The following is an 18,555-nucleotide window of genomic DNA, read 5'->3' as shown; positions in this document are numbered from 1 at the left end:
CAGCCTTGTGTTTACCTAAGCTACAACATATTATAATGAAAACTTACAATTGTTTGTTGTTTCATAAGAGATTCTGAAGCCATTTTTATATGTCTCTTCCTATGATTGTGATTCTTATTTAAGGCTTCATCAGGTCATTCCGTAGTGAAAGATTTGTCTCTGTCTTTTTACATTGAGACCATCCATTACAGATTTACAAAAATATTCTTCCTTGGACATTGTTTCTATCCTATCATCCCTCTGGTCAAGAACTTCCATCTTGGTGCCCATATTTCACTCACTGATTTATCTGTTCATTCAGCAAATATTTACTGGATATTTACTCCGTAAAAGGCAGTCTCCTAGGCATGGAGAGTACACAAGTGGCAAAACACACCAAAGAAAATCACTGCTCTCATGAAGCTGATATTTAGTCACTAGAATCTAGTGACCTTCCACTCTCCATCAACCATGCCTAATAAGCCTCTGCTAACCCCTTCCCTTTCGGTCTCTCCTCTGTTTCCCATTTCCTTCCTCACCAAGCAGCCATTTAGTTACTGCCCAACATGGATTTTCTGCTTCATATAAATTCTGCTTTCTAACCCCTTCCCTGTTCTCCAACAATTTTTTCACTGTCCCATATGAGTATATACATTTGTCAGTCCTCACACTTCGAACACGGTCTGTCCTCTCATCCTCCAGATATTGTCTCGAATTCCATAATCAAGGTTTCCCTTTCTGTTTCTTTACCAGGTCTTCCCTGTACTATTCTCATTACACTTGATGGCAAGTTCTTTGAAGTATTCCTGAGTTGTTTCATAGGACAATCCTAGCTACCTTCAGCTAAATCAGACAAACACAAAACTCCAAGTTATAAATGAGTTGGTGAGGTAGAGTTGAAATGGTCCCGGACCAACAGCTGGGAGATGTGGTTTCTCCTCTGGCTCTGCTACTACCTAGCATCTATTCTTGAGCAAATCACTTTAATGCTTCAGAATTTAATTTTCTCTCTTGCAGAAATGAGGAAGTTAGACCAGACACACGGGTGGTCTCTTCAAGTTCCCTTGCAATTCTACAATCCTATTATTTTAAATTCTACAATCACTCCTTGTGATGGCAAATTATATTGAGCTTTTTACCTTGGTTTTCTTATGTTTAAAAGAACTGATTAAGTTCAAAGGTATGATATAAGAGAAAGTAAATACAATGTCTTTGAGAGAAAAGAATTCCTTAATTGAAATTGTATCTCATAATTTAGTTCAAAGAAAGTGTATGCCATCTGTTCTACATGTGTTATCACATTGCATTTTGTCCAAGAGATATAAGAAAGAGAAGTAAATACTCAGTGATAGCTAAGTGCCATTGAACTAAAGATTAACTGCTTTAAGTGGGAGAAAAATAGAGTGAAAAATTTCTACTTAAGTACACACACACACATGCACACACACAGAGTCACTGATGCCATCATCCAACATCAGCACGGCAATGTGTCAACTAAGGTGTTTCTCATTCTAAAATGTTCTGTGTCTACAAACCTTGTGTTTTTAATTTTGAAAATGTGAATAATTTGAGAAGTGATCAAGCGTATTTTTTACATAAGGATTAAGTACAGACATTTTAATTTAACCTGCCACTAAATTTATTTTCCAGATTATTGTATATATTATTAACTATGAGAATCACATACATCCACATAATTTCAGCAAAATTTATATTATGTGAGATTTTTATACTTGGGGAAAAACTTATAGATATTATATAAAGATAATCCCTTTTATGAAATTTTGAGCATTCATTTGAGAGGTGAGGACACCAAGATTGTATGGTCCACAGCAGCAGGAAATCTCTTAGAAAGTACAAGGTATTAGAAATTAGAATAATTAGAAGTCTTTTCTCTGATGGAGGACAAAAAAAAGCAAAAGAAAGCAAAGTCTTTCTGTCTTTGAAAGAAAAATGCTACTTGGACACTGAGTGTCTCTGACCTTTTCCTTACTCTTGAGATATTAATTATGTTTGAAAGTTGGAGTTCATCTCCCAGCGGGAAGAAAAGATGTTTACTTCTCTTTGAGCTTAATTCTCTTTATTTAAAGCCCCATAACTCCCATTTTATTTCTGTGGTTCCTTATTATTTCTGCACTCTTACCTTTTCTTTCTGTATGCTTGAATGCTATCTTTTTACACAAGAGTACCAAAGATATACAGGGATATATCATTAGTTTTATAAAGGAAGTCAAACTGAAAAATGAATTCAGTATAACACATTTTGCTTTAAGAATAGATGCCTTTCAGAGTAAAGTTTTATTAAGGATTTCAAACTAGGCATCAACTGAATCACACTTGAAATATCTGTGTCTAGAGAAATAACAATCACCTTAGCAGCCCTATAATTCTTAGAGTCCTGACACTGAAGAGTTTCTTAAAGACCAAGTTATATATCCCAGCATACCTAAAGGTTCTGCATTTTACCTAAACCTTAAAAATTACAGAAATTATCTGCTTATTAAAGATTGCTACTTGCCTTGTTAAAAGCTAGTAACCCCTAAGCTCTTATCCTCACTAATAAAGATTAATAGAAAATGCATAGAACCTAAGTGTGTCTCTTCAAACATCCTCTTTTATTTTCTGTTGAGTAGGCAGGGATAAATAGAGTACATTCGCCAATTAGCAGGAAATGTATTTTGCTCAGGGACTCCAAAACATTTGGTGGAAACCATCAAGGTTGAAGATTTCCTCATATGAGGAAAGTTTGCAGTTTCCACTTCCCATGTCAATGTCAGCTCAAGTTTTGTGTTTCAGCACGTGTCTTTGTACCTTTGTGTCTCAGTTCCCACATTGACAAAACAAGCAGGTTGAATAATCTCTAAAATTCCTTTTAACCCTAAGAGTTAATGATAAAATTGGGTAGGGGTGAGGCAGTCATTACAAATACAAAGGAACATTTTCAAGAAAAATTCCAAATATAAACATAGGTTAATCATTTAGAAATATCTGGTGTACAATCTTGAAAATAAAAATGGGGCAGCTGCTTCCAACAAATGCATTAGAAATGTGTCTTGACAACACTCCACCAGCTTAGCATGACCAGAGAAAATGTTTTCTGAGCTCAGAGCATTTCATTACAGTTAGATCTCCTTAAAAATCATGTCACTGGCAAATTCCACCTTTGCCCTGTGGAAACCAAGAAGTAATGCTTAGGGCACATAGGAAATACTTTAAGAAATTCTTCCTCTAAGAGTGGTGTTGGAGCTCACAACTGGCAGAGTTGTGAAGAGCCTTTTTCAAATTATAGAAACTCAGTATCTGTGAGTCTGTTTCTTTTTTGCATATTCGTTCATTTGATTATTTTTTAGATTTCAAACTTGTGATTACCAAAGGGGAGAGGGAGGAGGGGAGGGACAAATTAAAGGAATGGGATTAAGAGATACAAATTACTATGTATAAAATAGGCAAGCAGCAAGCATATATTATATAGCACAGGGAATTATAGCCATTACCTTGTAATAGCTTAAAATGGAGTGTAAGCTGCAAAAATACCAAATGACTGTGCTGTACAACTGAAACTAATATCATATTGTAAATCAGCAGTAAGACTTTATTTTTATTTTTTTCAATAAAAAAGTTTCAAGTGCCAAAAATCTGGGATGAAACTTAGGAGTCTGTACGTTAAACAAGCTGCTCGAGTGTTTCTTATGCACACTAAAGTTTGAGAATCATGGCTATAGATTTTCTATCTGTTGTTTTAAAGCAGAAGACATTATCTGACTGAGGTTTCTCCTCTCCAGCCCGAACCCACTGTCCACTGTCTTTTATAGCTTGTTTTTGTCCGCATATCACATCTTTCCTTTCACCCTCAGGCTTCAGCAAGGAACAGAAAGTCATTTGATATGTACTTAAGGTGATCAGATGTTTGGGAAAGTGATCTAATGCTATGCCTCAGGGATGACTAAGGAAGGCCCCCTCACCCAGAAAAGTGAGAGCTTTGTGTCACACAGGATCCCAGGCCCTTCTGTTCCTCTGTTAACTCTCTTGGGTGTCCTGTGCCCCTGAAGTTTCTCTTAGATCCTTTAGAACAGAATTCCCTGAGTCTCAGTGCTCTTTTTTTTTTTTTTTTTTTGCCTCTTTCTTAGGGGGCACAAAGGGTTTCCTTGACCTGCTAATTATTGGTCAACACCATTTATCCTGGACGGGTTGTAGCACTGCCTTGTGTAAAGAAAGCAGCAGTTGGAAGACTCATCTTGGTTCACCCGCCCTTGAGCAGGGAGGTGTTATTTCCTTCACCAGACACATGGAGGCCAGGCACTAGACATCCTTATATCCCGCCTTACCTTCCACTCTCCTTACTCCCCAGTGCTTGATTGGGACTGAGTGGCACTCAATAAATATTTATCTAATCAGTGTCTTATTTAGCATTCACTGCCTTTCCATGTCTGCACTGTGCCTGTCTCTACCTTTCAATGTGTCCTGCTTGACAGCCTCCTTTACCCCCAAGGGGCCCAAGCTGCAAATTCCAGACACCCTAGGGAATCCTTTTAACCAGTAGTCATTACATGTCATTAAACAGCTAAAATCTTGCATAGGGAGCTCTCATTTCGGCTTATCCTGGCCAGGTGATAATTGAAATAGGAGGAGGGAACAGAAACATTAAAAGAACTGACCTCTGTGCCATATGCAGTCTTCACTGTTACATTTAATTCATGATATTTATGATATGTCATGATTCATTGCTTAGATGATAATGTCCTTAGAGTCTTGAACAGATTAATTTCCCTGATGAAAATACCTTCTTTTTTTTTTTTCTGAATATAATGTCTATATGGCTCACAATAGAGAATTCTGGCGATTTGGAAAAGTTTAAAGATGAAGAAGTACATCACGTGTAAATCCAGCTGTGAGGGATAAACTAGTTGTTGTTTCAGAATTTTTTTCACGCACAATCAAGCATGTGCACACGGATACACATACAAGCACATTAGAAAAAGAGATATACATTATTGTAACCTACTTTCTTTTTTTTTTTCCCCTACTTTCTTACTTAACCACTGACAGACTGATCTTTTCCATGTCCATGAATATTTGCCTACATCATCACATTGAGCATCATGTAGGGTTCACAGGATTTGAACATTGCATTGTATGAGTTCACCAATATATATGCAAGCACTTTCCTAGTATTGAATATTTATGTTGTTTCTACTTTGTATCAATCATATGTTTGCTGTAAATAACAGATTTCTACCTGTATCTCTGCATGCTTTCCCGGTTTTTTTCTTAGAATAAGTTCCTTAGTTTTAAGCTTGTGGATTGTTGTATTTGCACATTTTAAAGACATTTATGTATCATCAAATTATCCCTCAGAAAGTTTAGAGTAATTTAATTTCAGCACCTAGGCACTATTTGGTGATTCTGTTTGACTAAGACCAGCAGGAGACTGGTATTTGAAATATCAGGCCAAGTTATGAAATGGCAAAGGGGAATGCTTTTCTTCCTGGTGAATTTGCATTTCAGTCTCTGCAACGTTAGAAACTATATTGTATGTATATTATAGGCAGCATTAATTTATATGAATTAATTAGTAATTGCTGATCAGATGTAAGTGATGCAGCATAATTCTTGATTTACCTGAGGGTACAGCTTGACTCACATTCTGAGTTTCTTTGTTTTCTGGATGATGATTTATTATCTTAATTTAGCTTCTTATCCCCAAATGAAATACAGATTCTATAACACAGATCATTCATTTGTATAGTCTTAAATGCCTTCTATGGATTACCATGTTCTAAATACAGTTGGTGGTAAAGCACTCAGCCTCTTGCCTAAATTATTCATGTTGGGGGAAGGCTTGCAGGCCAATGTCTGATTTTTACTTTTCCACATGAGTTGTTGTTGTCTCAGCACATTGTACACAGAGGAAACAAAGCGGAAAATGTTGGAACTCGGTGAAGACAAATCCCAGGTGCACGTGAATAAAGAAGGGTAGATGCAGAGGAGGAGCATATGGGGAAAGGAGCAGAGAGGAACAGATGCCAGATGGAAGGAGTCAATGGAAGAGGCTGCCTAGGGTGTAGAAATGGAAAAGTCAAAATATGGGGAGAGACCTTTCCATTTCTCAAAACAGAAAGAATTCCAGTCCTGGCATGAGTCACACAAAAACTGAGTGCTTTATATTAGTCACTGGGTCCAAGTTTTTCTACCAGAGACATTAAGAGTCATTGACTGCAACACTACAGGAAAACAATCCATTCCAGTGTATATTTCATGCCAGAAGTCTCAGAATTCTGCACATTAAAATAAACATATAGCTAAGCAGTCTTCCCTCAAAATTGCCCCAAAAAATAGCCCCCCATTTTGTTGGTCTCAAAAGCAGGGAGCCAGATTTTTATTGAGGAAGTGAAGTGAAGTGAAAGTCGCTCAGTCGTGTCTGACTCTTTGTGACCCCATGGACTGTAGCCCCCAGGCTCCTGTATCCATGGGATTCCCTAGGCAAGAATACTAGAATGGGTTGCCATTTCCTTCTCCAGGGGATCTTCCTGACCCAGGGACTGTATCTGGGTCTCCTGCATTGCAGGCAGATTCTTTACTGTCTGAGCCACCAGAGAAGCCCCTTTTATTGAGGGCTGCTATATACTTCACAGTACATTTACACACTATGGAACCAACCAACCAAGGTACCTTAATGGGATTGTTAGAACCATCATTTATCTTTCAAGATATTCTCACACAGTTTGCTCCCGTTGTTTTCCAGGTCCCATTTGGAAGCCAGTTCTGACCAGTGGAAGCGTCTGCACCTTTCTCTTCAGGAACTTCTGGTGTGGCTACAGCTGAAAGACGATGAGTTGAGCCGTCAGGCACCTATTGGAGGCGATTTCCCAGCAGTTCAGAAGCAGAATGATATACACAGGGTAGGAAATTTTTAAGCAGAGTGCTTTGCATATAGTAAGCATTCAACGACTATTTTAAAATTAGTTTTGACTGAGATTAGTTTGAAAAAAAGAAAAGAAATCAAGTTTAATAGAAATCGTTTTTACTTCCCTAGTCCAAAGGTCAATTAGAAATAATCCAAGCCATTATATTTTAAATGTCAAAAGCATCTGCATTAATAATATCATTTGTGATTTGCCCATATCTGTACCAAAAAAGAAAAAAAAAGATTCGCCTATGTCTTTTGGTGATACTTTTAAAGTGTTATTTTGGAAAATATTAAACATATGCTAGAGCAGACATTCTGTAATAAACCCCTGTGTACCCATTAAAATCAACAATTATGAATTCATGGCCAATCTTACTTCTACTTTGTCCTTGATTATTTTAAAGCAAATCTCAGGTACAGATCATTTAATTCATGAATATTTGATAAAGCATCTCTAAAAGATAAGAACTTGCTCTTTAAAGGTAACCACATTGTTACTGTAACACTTTTTATATCTCAGTAATTTTATCATGACAAATACTAAGGCAGTATTCAAATTTCTACTTCTCATATACATGGCTTAAATGTTTTAACAGGTTTGAGGGGGTTGAGTTTTTGGTTTAAACAAGCATTGAAATAAGTTCCACACATTGTGTTTGGCTAATTTGTCTTTGAAATCCCTTTTTTTTTTCACTTTGAAGCAATTACAGATTCACAGTTAAGTTCCAGAAATAGTGCAGAGAGTTTCCCTTTGCCTTTCACCCCGTTTCCTCTAATGGTAACATCTTACATAGCTACAGAACAATAATTATTATTATTTTAACATGGAATCAATATAAAAGTTTACAATTACAATGGCTACAACACAGCTCAATTCAGACTAGCCACATTTCAAATGCTCAGATATGGCTAGTAGCTGCTCTACTGAATGGTGTAGTTCTACATGTTGGATTATATTCACATTTGACTGTTCTTGGTAAAACTGCTTCGTAGATAGTGATGTATTCACCCATCACCAGGAGGTACATAGTGCTTTGTTTTCTCTTGTGTGTGAGTGACTTTGGTGGCTATTAGTGATCGATGGCTATGGGTTGCAATGTAGTAGTTGCATATTTCTATCATTTCTTCTACATCTATTAGCAGGAGTTGTTGTTTAGTCACTAAGTCCTGTCCAACTCTTTTGCAACCCAATGGACTGAGGCCTACCAGGCTCCTCTGCCCAGGGAATTTCCCATGTAAGAATACTGGAGTGAGTTTCTATTTCCTTCTCTGGGGATCTTCCCAACCCAGGGATCGAATCCACGTCTCCTGCTTGGCAGGTGGATTCTTTATCACTGAGCCACCAGCCCGTTAGCTGGAGTGCTTCTCTGAAAAGAAAATGGATACTCATCCACTATTTGGGTACCCAGGTTATTGTTCATCTAGGATAGGTGGGGTAAATATTTCTACTTTCTCAGTCTTCAGAATAACAACTTGCTCACTAGCATTCTCCAACAAAGATCAATTGTTTCTTTTCTTTCTTTGTTTTTCATTATATTTTTGTCTCCACTAAGCTCTAAGTGAGGAAGGCAGAGACTTGGTCGTGCTGACCTCCAAGACCCTAGTCCCTAGCAAAGTGTCTGGCATACAGTAGATACTAATAGGGGCATTTGAAATGAGAATAAAAGGTGCATGGACAGAAGGGAATAGAAAAACAAGTAAATTACTGCTGCTGCTGCTAAGTTGCTTCAGTTGTGTCCGACTCTGTGCGACCCCATAGACGGCAGTCCACCAGGCTCCGCCGTCCCTGGGATTCTCCAGGCAAGAACGCTGGAGTGGGTTGCCATTTCCTTCTCCAGTGCATGAAAGTGGAAAGTGAAAGTGAAGTCGCTCAGTCATGTCCGACTCTTCGCAACCCCATGGACTGCAGCCCACCAGGCTCCTCCGTCCATGGGATTTTCCAGGCAAGAATACTGGAGTGGGGTGCCATCAAGCAATAAAAACTTGATAGAATGGTGCCACTTTTGTATGTTCAGCACTTAAAGGAAAGATCTCTATGAAGACACAGCCAAAAGTCACATCTTGAAGAAAGGTCAAGGGTTTATATTACTCCAGAAAAGAAGGTATAGAAGATTACAGAAAGGGAAGAAAACACGAGAGAAGATCCAGGAGTTGATAAATAATTGCCAAGAAAACTGCCAGTTCTTCTTTAGCCATTCCCTTCCATATAATTCAGAATATTAAGGCAGTTTTGTGGGAAAAGAGAATGCCACCCACTCCAGTATTCTTGCCTGGAAAATCCCATGGACAGAGGAGCCTGGCAGGATACAGTCCATAGGATTGCAAACAATCAGACATGCCTTAGCAACTAAACAATAAATGATAGAATAGCTATATTTTTAAATGTTCTAAACACTTGAATATATAGTTAAAACACTCGTGCATATGTAGAAGAGGGTTCACTGAGAAGGAAGGGCATTTTAAGTAGAATTCATTATATGACATAGTGAGATGAGACAGAATTTGTACAAAAGGTATCATTTTATTCTAGTTCCAGAAGTCAAAGGTGATGAATCATTGGACAGGTGCACTAGGATTCAGGAGACTGGGATTCTAGCCGCCTCCTCCATAGGTGAGATGGTGATTGCTCCTTTGATTTTCAGCTTGAAGATGAGGAATTTGATCCACTTAGTTTTTTCACAGTTTCTTCGAGCCTACCTTTTGTCATAAATGCAGCCTCACTCTCCCTGATTATTATAAAATGTTAGTCCTTATCATTCTCAGTCCTTTTACTGAATAATCTGATGATCAATGATATACTTTAGGAAGATGTGATGTAGAGTCCTGGTTAACAGCCACCATACTGAAGTGAATTAATCCCCACTTGGTTAGTATACTTATTCAGATACCCATCTGCTTCCTCTCTGTGGTGTATCAGGACTTCCAGCCTATTGATAACTCTTGGTTCTGTATATTAGTTCCACTGATCTTCTATCTTCGTCTCCCTCCAAGTCCAACTTAGATTCAGTCATCAAGCATTTAAATATTGATAACTCTTTCAAGACCCTAAATTCCTTCATTATCTTCTTGTTGCTGTCATCTACAAAACCCCAAGTCTTGGAGAATCTAACTAACTAGTTTCTCCTATCCAAACAACAGCAGAGCAGACTGATGCATAGTACCTTTTCAGGATGACCAATCTCCAGCCTTCCGACACTAACACATTACTGGATCAGTTTACTTCTCTTGACCCTGTCTACTGTGTCATCATCACCATTTCTACAGACCTTTTCTCCTCACTTTTCTGTATCTATTCTTACCACCCTACAATGCAGTCAACATTTTCAGTCTGTGTAATCTATGTAAAAATAAAAATTGAATTATGTCAGTCCTCATCTTAACACTCCCCAGTGACTTTTCAATGCCATTGGGAAATGACCACAAATCCTCAGCAGGACCCCCAAGCCCCCCAGGGTTGGTCTGCTCCAACCTTCTGTTCCCGTACTGTTCTTCCTCTTGCTGTCTTAATGCTAGCTATAACGCCTGCTTTTGTTTTTTTTTCCCAGTTCTCTGTTCCTCTCAGGTGGGGCTTTGAATATACTGATCCTCTGTCTGAAACCCTTTCTACCCAAACCTACCCCCTCATAATTTCCTAATTATGAGAATTAGGAAATTCTAATGTCTAAGAATCCTTTACATCTTGGCTCAGACATCAAGCAAGCTTTTTTCCAATGCTCACATTTGACTAGGTCTCCCTTTATGTCTTCATAACACCATACTTTTCTTTCTATGATGTAACATTACTTGTCATCGTGCATATGTGTGACTTTTTGATTAATGTCAACCACGTTCACTAAACCTTGTGCTCCAAGAAGCTTTCTTTTCAGAAGAGGGTTGTCATTTTTATCCCTAGCACCTTCTAAAGTGTCTAGTACGTGATAGACACTGAATAGATAAAGGAACCAAGGAATTAAGGAAAGAAGATAAAGAGGCAGGAAGGAAGGAGAACAGCCAATGAACTAATCTCGTCTTCATTCTCTGTCCTCCTGAGATCCAGGGCAGGGAGATAAAGAATCAAGAGTGATGTTCCTTCCTCACTTGCAGGATTTTTGTTTACTCCCAAGTAAGCATCTTTTCGTAGTGTGTAAAGCTACTTTGATGCCCACTGATTTTCCTCAGGTTCTGGTCCAATGTTTTCATGAAATTCTCTTTGTATCCTTAAGAAAAATCCATGTCACAAAGCACTCGCTCAAAGAACATCATCACTCCTAAGTGTTGATGAGAGAGCAATTTAGCACCCTGTTTACTCAGTTCTGTCACACTTATGCAGTAGCCCTTTTATGGTTGTTGTGGAATTGCTATCTAGTTCATGATGCTCTCACTGCCTGGGGACAAAAAGAACAAAGGAAAAATCCTTGAAATCAGGTGTCCTCTCTATCAGAGCTTCTGAACCCAGTTAGGAGGAGGTAAAGGGAATGCAGCCATTACAAAATTCTGTCAAGATCTGGTCTTGAACAGATTTTGTTTTGTAGCCTTTTTAGAAAATGTGCTCTTGAAGGGTTTCTCACTCCAAATACTGTTTATATAAAATGTTCTAGTATCAAGAAATTTCGCTTCTTTTTTTTTTTTTTAAGATGGCTCATTTCTTATTGTAAACTTGCTCCCCATGTATTTGGTGTGTCACTTTTTTAAAAAAAAACATCACCTGCTATCTATTAGAAATTATTAATGCTGTTTCTCTTTTATGGGAATACAAATCCCATTAAAATGGCAAAAGTATAAATAGTAATTTAAAATATTCCACTTTTTTCTATAGATCAGAATTCTTATAAAAGAGGTAATTTATCTTTTCTTAGTAAATCATTGCAGATTAATGATGAAATTTATAGCAAAATATCATATGTCTGCAGTCCATGGGGTCACAAAGAATTGGACATGACTGAGCAACTGAACTGAACTGTACTCTTTACTTAAAGCAAAAATACATAGTCAATCTCAGTAACTCTTATTGAAGAGTATACAGTTTTCCTAAAGGTAAAAGTCTAAGGGAGTCCACGCAGGTATTTGGGAACTGCGGTCTCACTCCCCAGAGCAGGTTTTTATACCCTTGGGAGTGGATCTGTGTTCCCCAAATCAGTTGGGCAGCATAACAACTGCAACTGGATAACTCTGAAGACTAATTAATAAAATAATGCTCCATATGCAGTCAAGTGTTATAAATAATTAAAGCTCAAATGTGCCCTAGCAAATATCAACTGACCAGTTTTTATATCTTTTGCATACATTATCCTGGCTTTTACGGTTCCTCATTACTTGCCTCACTAGACTGACGCGTTTTCAATTAGTGTGTATTATTCTGGTCCAGATATATTTTTAAAACTGACTTCCTTTGTTTTACTTGAGCAGTCACTAAAGTGATATTTATTACTTGTCTACTTCTGTGATTAACCTAGAGAGAGTTTTAAAGGAGCAAATCATAGTGGGGGATTTCCAAGGAGAACTGCAATAAAACCATGAGCTTATTTAATGCTCTTCATCCCACCCCAAATTGAAATGGAAATTAGGCCTTGATTATAAGAACACTGTAGGTAATAACGTTTTGTTTGCATTTTTACTAATGAAATTGTTTGTCATTCGGTTTTCATCTTTCAACTTAAAAACCTCTCTAATTCCTTCCGTAGAGACCATAAGGACACCTCCAAAGCTTCCTGAGATTTTCTAGTTAAGATTTAGATAGAAGTAATCAATACATACATTATGAAAACAGGGGACAGAAAGCCAGTATTGCATGGATGCTGTTGACAAATAAAAAGTCTTGAGTAAAGTAGTGGACTTGTTCATTTGTCACCTCATATATTATGCGCATTCAATCTCCTCGGAAGTCACCACAAAGCGAGGGAAAGGTTGAGTAATTCAATAAAATTATCCTGAGATCACATTGTAGGTTATACATTTATTTAAGCAATTCTGTTATCAACACCAGCCTGCTTCCTTTGGGTGCGTTTTAGTATGTGTGTTAGCTTGATGAGTTCCCTGTCTTGTCTTTTCACAGACAAAGAAAATGTCTTTAGGTGCCATTAATGGACATTAAGATTCAAGTCAGCTTTGTGTTACCAAATAAATGTGTTGTTCCCTGTCACCTCTGAAAAACAACAACAACCAAAAGGGTTGTGATACAGCGAGTCATTCTAGCAGTCATTGACCTGGCCTCTTGGGATTTCTAAACAAGTTTTGATCCCCTAGCGAAGTTCACTGTTAGTTATCTAGTCTAAGATGTCTGCTTGACTAGGATGGAGGAAATCAACATCTTTTTGATCTGTTCCTCATCGCTAATGGAGTAAAAGCTGCTTTTGTATAAGTTTCGTATTTTATGCAGTCATATTTAGGAGTGCTGAATAGAAAAGATTTTCAATTATTTTTAGAACTACATTTCTAGCCATTTGAAGAAATCTTCTGAAAACTAGCTTTATCATCAGAACTTGAGAACAGAGTCATCTAGGATTTGCTACTTTTGTTTAATGACTATAATAAGATAAACTATGAATAGTTTACACATTGACTTCTCTACCACAGTCCTCTTTATAACCATGTCAAAATATTTTGATATCTTGACAAATACTCTTAAAATAATATTCATGTAGCACTTCGCCTTTACCAAGAATTTTTACACATTTTCATTTAATCACAGATAAGTCCCTGATCTTTTTATGTGTTCTTCCATTTCCCTCAAAAAAATTATTTTAGGAAAAACTCTACCATAACTCAGACTCCTAGAATTTATTGAGTCTTTCAATAATTTTTTATTGAGCACCCACTCTGTGCTGAAGGCTGAAAGTACAATAGTGAACAAAATGAGACTCTGCCTCCACAGACATTCAAACTTTAATGAGGGAAACACATAGTAAGCCAATACATTAATATATAAAATGATGTCAGGGGAATTCCCTTGTGATCAGGTGATTAGGACTCAGCCTTCTCACTGCTGGGGCTCAATCCCTGGTCAGGGAGCTAAGATCTTACAAGCCACACAATAGAGCCAAAAAAAAAAGAATTAAACAAAAATAAAATCATATCAGATCAGTTTTATGAAAATAAAATTAAAAAATAAGGCCAGAGAAAGACTGAGAGGTAGTGGCCTACCTAAAGAGACTATTAGTTGAGCTAAGTGTTCTGTGTATGAATGAGCCCAGCAAAGACCTTGAGTGAAGGATATTCTAGGCCAAAGGAGCAACAAGTGCAAATGTGAAGGTATAAGAACAGGTTTGGTGTATCCAAGGAATAGCAGAATGGGCTGGTGGTAGGTTATAGAGAGAAGCAAAGACCAGATAATGAATGGCCTTTTCAGCCCTAGTTGGGAGGTGGATTTTATTTTGTGTATATTGAGACATTACTGGAAGACTACAGGCAGGATGTGATCCTATTAATGTGTTCAGAAATGGATACTGGCTGCTGTGTGAGGAAATGATGGTAGGAGGAGCAAAACAGAAAGCAGGGAGAAAGATTAGGAGGGTGTTGAAGTCATTTAGGAAGGAGATAATGATCACTTGGGCTGGAATGGAAATGATAGATATGATGAAAAATTATATGACCCAAGATACAGCTTGAAAGTAGAGCTGATAGAACTTAAGATAGATGGGATGTGGAATGTGAGAGAAGGCAGAGTCAAGGATGACTCTGAAGTCTCTGGTTTGAACAAATGGGGAAATGATGATGCCATTTATGGAAATGGGAAAGACTTCAAAATGATCATGGATGAGGGGAGAGTGTGTATGTGAAGTTCCATTTCTGGATTATGTTGATAGACAGAAACAAATTGTGTGATTCAGAAATTAGTCACCACTCACACTTGACAGTCTCAAATTTTGGCTAAGCCTCTTGAGAAGGGATATTAATTAATTTTCCACAGGGTTTTCTGATAATCCATTTATCTGCACTATTGCTTCAGAAAGAATGTCCAAAATTTAGGGTTTAGGCTCAACAACCTAATGCCTAATTCTCTAAATGACCCTGGGAGCAGATTGAATTTTCAGCAGTGATTTTTCAAGATCGACTGGGAGTTTAACAGCATTATCGTCTGTGGAAGTGACTTCCCCAGTGGTTGTTAGAAGCAGCTGAGCCTTAGGATTGGGAGTCACACAGCTGTGCAAGATGCTATGTGGGCGCTAAACTATTCCTCCACAGTATCAGAGATCTGTAAGCAGGCTAGAGTCTCGGCTAGCCCATGCCCTTAATCTCAGAGAAGACAACTTCGTGCTTAAAAGACTTCCAAAAAGTAAATCTCAACAGGAGCTGGTTAAACACTTTGCCCCCCAGGATGCTCAAAAAAAATTTTTTTTCATCAACTAAAATTAGATATTTTTAAAAAATTATTTCAGACTTAAAATGTGTCCATTTACTTTTCAAATTGCTTCAAATTGACTTAAATGTCACTTATAAATTGGTATTTTTGTTCAGGTTGTTAACTCTCTGAAACAATGCTTAAATTTACCAGAAACAATGGCTACATGTATCTGATACTATAATCCCTTAGGTTCACTTTTCTGCAGAAGTAGAGTGGAAATAAGATAAACTTTTTTATCCGGTTTAAAGATGATATGTAGTCAAACTCAGAAGCGAAGAGACAGGTGATTTCCAGGGCCTGGGGAGAGGGGAAAATGTGGAGTTCTTCATCAAGTAGAAGCTTTCAGGTATGCAAAATGAGTAAGTTTGAGAGATCTACTGTGCACCCTAATGCCTAAGGTAGCACTCCTGAATCATGAGCTTAAAACTTTGTGAAGGAGTATCTCTTGTTACGTGTTTCTACCACAATAAAAATATAAAGGTGACCATGAGCTTTCCTTGGTAGCTCATCTGTCCCATTTTCATAACTTCTCTAATACAAAGTATCGTGAATGAGTATTAAGTGAATCCTTTGTCTTTCTGGGAGTTTGAGCTCTGTTGCCATTTCTGGCAAATCTTTCAAAAATCCCTATGAATTTGTCTTAGATTCTTAGAAGCAGAATCTCTGCTACTTCAGTGAACCACATTTGGATCTTGCCTTCTTCCATGATCTTCATTTCAGATTAATTGGACAATGATTGTCCTTAGATCAGTGTTTAGTAGTTACAATATTTCTAATGTGCTCGAGACTCAATAAATTGGGTGGCTCTTAAAAATGAGAAAGGTCATTATGGTAACAGAATGTATTCAGCAACGTTCTTGTCAGGAGTAAAACCAACATAGGCATACAGATAAAGTAGAAATAATGTGGAAATGAACAACATGATATGACAAAACTAAAATACTAATAAATCTGTGAGTATGACAGTGTTGCTGTACTTGTCCTGTGCCCACTCAGTAACCATTTGTTGAAGAAGTAGCACCGTTGGATACTTATACTTTTTAAGTCTGTCGGTCCTCTCATCTAGCCAACGCAGGCTAGAGGAAAAGCCCCAACCATTCAAATAATGGAACTTCCAAATGGGTGCACGTCAGTATCTCCTTTAGAGAAGAAATCACCTGGATTAAGAGGGCAGGGCTAATAGGGCCTCCTTTTAAGGAAAATCCACCTAGTAACTCACAGATTACTCTCAACTTTAGAGCTGGAAACTAAGAGTGGACCCAGTAAAGGATCTCTCAGTTTTTTCCCAATTGACAGCATTATTTTTTTTTTCTCTCCTAATTCACAAAACAAGGCTTTCATCCTCACATCGTCTGCATCTAAATCCAACTGGCCTCCATATAACACACTTGGTTTTTCTACCTGAGTGTTCTGTTATGTATTCAACTGTATTTATTGAGTATCTATTAGGTGCCAAGCTGTGTCTCTAATCTTAATATCAGGAACGATGCCTCAGGGAGACTGTGTCATAGTGCCACCATGTAACAGGCCTGGGTCCAGTGAATGATCTATACATGTTGACTATGGAATATTAGAAATGGATGTTAGAACTTAGGTAAGGTACTTAGCAAACCTCTACATGTTACAAATGAGGACAGGAAGGCTCAGGAAGATTTTATGACCTGTTTGAGATCATGCAACCAAGTTTGGGCCCAGCCCAGACTTCAGCTTATGTCCTGCTACCCAGGACAGTACACTTATCACCACTTTAGTCTGCCTCTCAGGATGGTTCTGTAAAGTTTTGCTAGCAAATGTGGAAATAACATATAGTCATTCCTTCAGATTGCCAGTCCAAATGACACCAATACAGATGACACTTCAGTGGGAATATAGATAAAATTCAGCTCCGGGGAAACTGTACAACGTACCTGGTTTAAAGAGATTTGTTTTGAAATGCAAGAGCTTTTATTTACATCCTTAGTAATAGGCCCCCTGGCTTTATAAGTGACAGCAACATAGCTTTTCTCTCTGTAATGTCTGTACCTGTGCCCACATTCTCATCCTGTATCGCTCTTCTCTGATTTCTATCAAGCAAATCAGTATCTCACCCTTCACCACCCCCCACCCCTACATGGTTCTAAGCTACTTTTATTTATGTATTATTAAGTTGTCATATTCACCCTAATTTCTTCCTCGCAAATAGGACAGGCAGAAAAAAAAAAAAAAGAATCAATGACTTGGTTCTTTTCTCTCACTTCCAGGTTTTTTATTTGTGATTTGCTTCACAGTCATTAGGATTTTCCACTTTTGTGGCTTTCAAATATTCTGTAATTCAAGGAACTTTTATTTTTTGTTCTGACTTTCAGCCTGGCTTAAGATGAATAATCAACAGCTTGGTTATTCTCTATTACTTTCAGGTTTTTTTTAACTTTTTCATTTGCCTCACTGTAATTAGGATTTTCCACTTCTGTGTCTTCCACACTTTTTGTAATTTAGGAAACTGGTTTTCTTGTTATTAGTCACTTTCAGACTGGCTTAAGAATTTCAAAATTTGGATCCTAAGTGACTAATGAACAGATGGCTTTAGGTAAAAGCCTAACTTATCTGTACTTCGCTTCACAATGGTAAAACATTAATTGAATTAAAATATGCTTTTATACAAGCATACTTACTCAACCAAACTATTGACTCCTTAAGGACAAAGATCAGGTCCCTATTTCTGCCCTACCTTATATGTAATAGATTCAAAATAAATATTTGTGAATGAATGAATCAATCAGCAAGCAGTCAAGTCACCCAGTTGGTTAGTATTTATGAGGTATAAATACTATCCATCAGATGATTTAACCTTTGCAATAAAATGGATGTACCTTGGGATTTGCTGCTACTGTAATTTTGTAGCACGATTCCTGTAAGTTTATTTTCTGAACTTCAAGAAGCTAAAGGAAAAATATCAGTTTAGTAGGCCTTGTTCTCATTTGTGAGACAGAAGATTATTTTCTTTTCACGAAGTTACTTGAAGTGTTTTGTAGTTGCCTCTAATTCTTCCACATCACTATTTCAGACCCTTGGGCCTGGCTCTCTCAAAAAGAGAAGAAAGGAGGTATGGGGGAAATGGTGGGTTTTAAAGAAAATAGTTTCATCTGTTCAAAAGATTCAGGAAGTAAATACCATATCAGTTGAATATTGACAGCTAAATAATGTAAAGATAAATTCTGTGTATGTAAGGGAGAAGGGCTTTATGTCTGGTAGCTTTTTCATATCAGCAAAAGAATGAACCAACTTGCCTCATTTAAAATATTAATTATAATCGATAAGACACATTCAGTACTGTGTATAAGTATGTATTTTCCTCAGTGTCATTCAAATC

General features: G+C 37.5%; 1 protein-coding gene across 11 annotated transcripts in view; it reads left to right on the top strand.

The window, feature by feature from the left end:
* DMD (dystrophin) overlaps positions 1–18,555 on the top strand; it is a 2,656,945-nt gene that overhangs the window by 2,248,222 nt on the left and 390,168 nt on the right. For all 11 annotated transcript variants that reach the window (XM_027533579.1, XM_027533577.1, XM_027533571.1 and 8 more), the window contains one exon: positions 6,722–6,878. In XM_027533579.1, coding sequence (XP_027389380.1) covers positions 6,722–6,878 — 157 coding nt within the window. The remainder of the gene's footprint in view (positions 1–6,721; positions 6,879–18,555) is intronic.

Source organism: Bos indicus x Bos taurus, chromosome X, assembly GCF_003369695.1.
Source record: "Bos indicus x Bos taurus breed Angus x Brahman F1 hybrid chromosome X, Bos_hybrid_MaternalHap_v2.0, whole genome shotgun sequence".
Lineage (NCBI taxonomy): Eukaryota > Metazoa > Chordata > Mammalia > Artiodactyla > Bovidae > Bos > Bos indicus x Bos taurus.
This window is presented reverse-complemented; position numbering and strand designations above follow the sequence as displayed.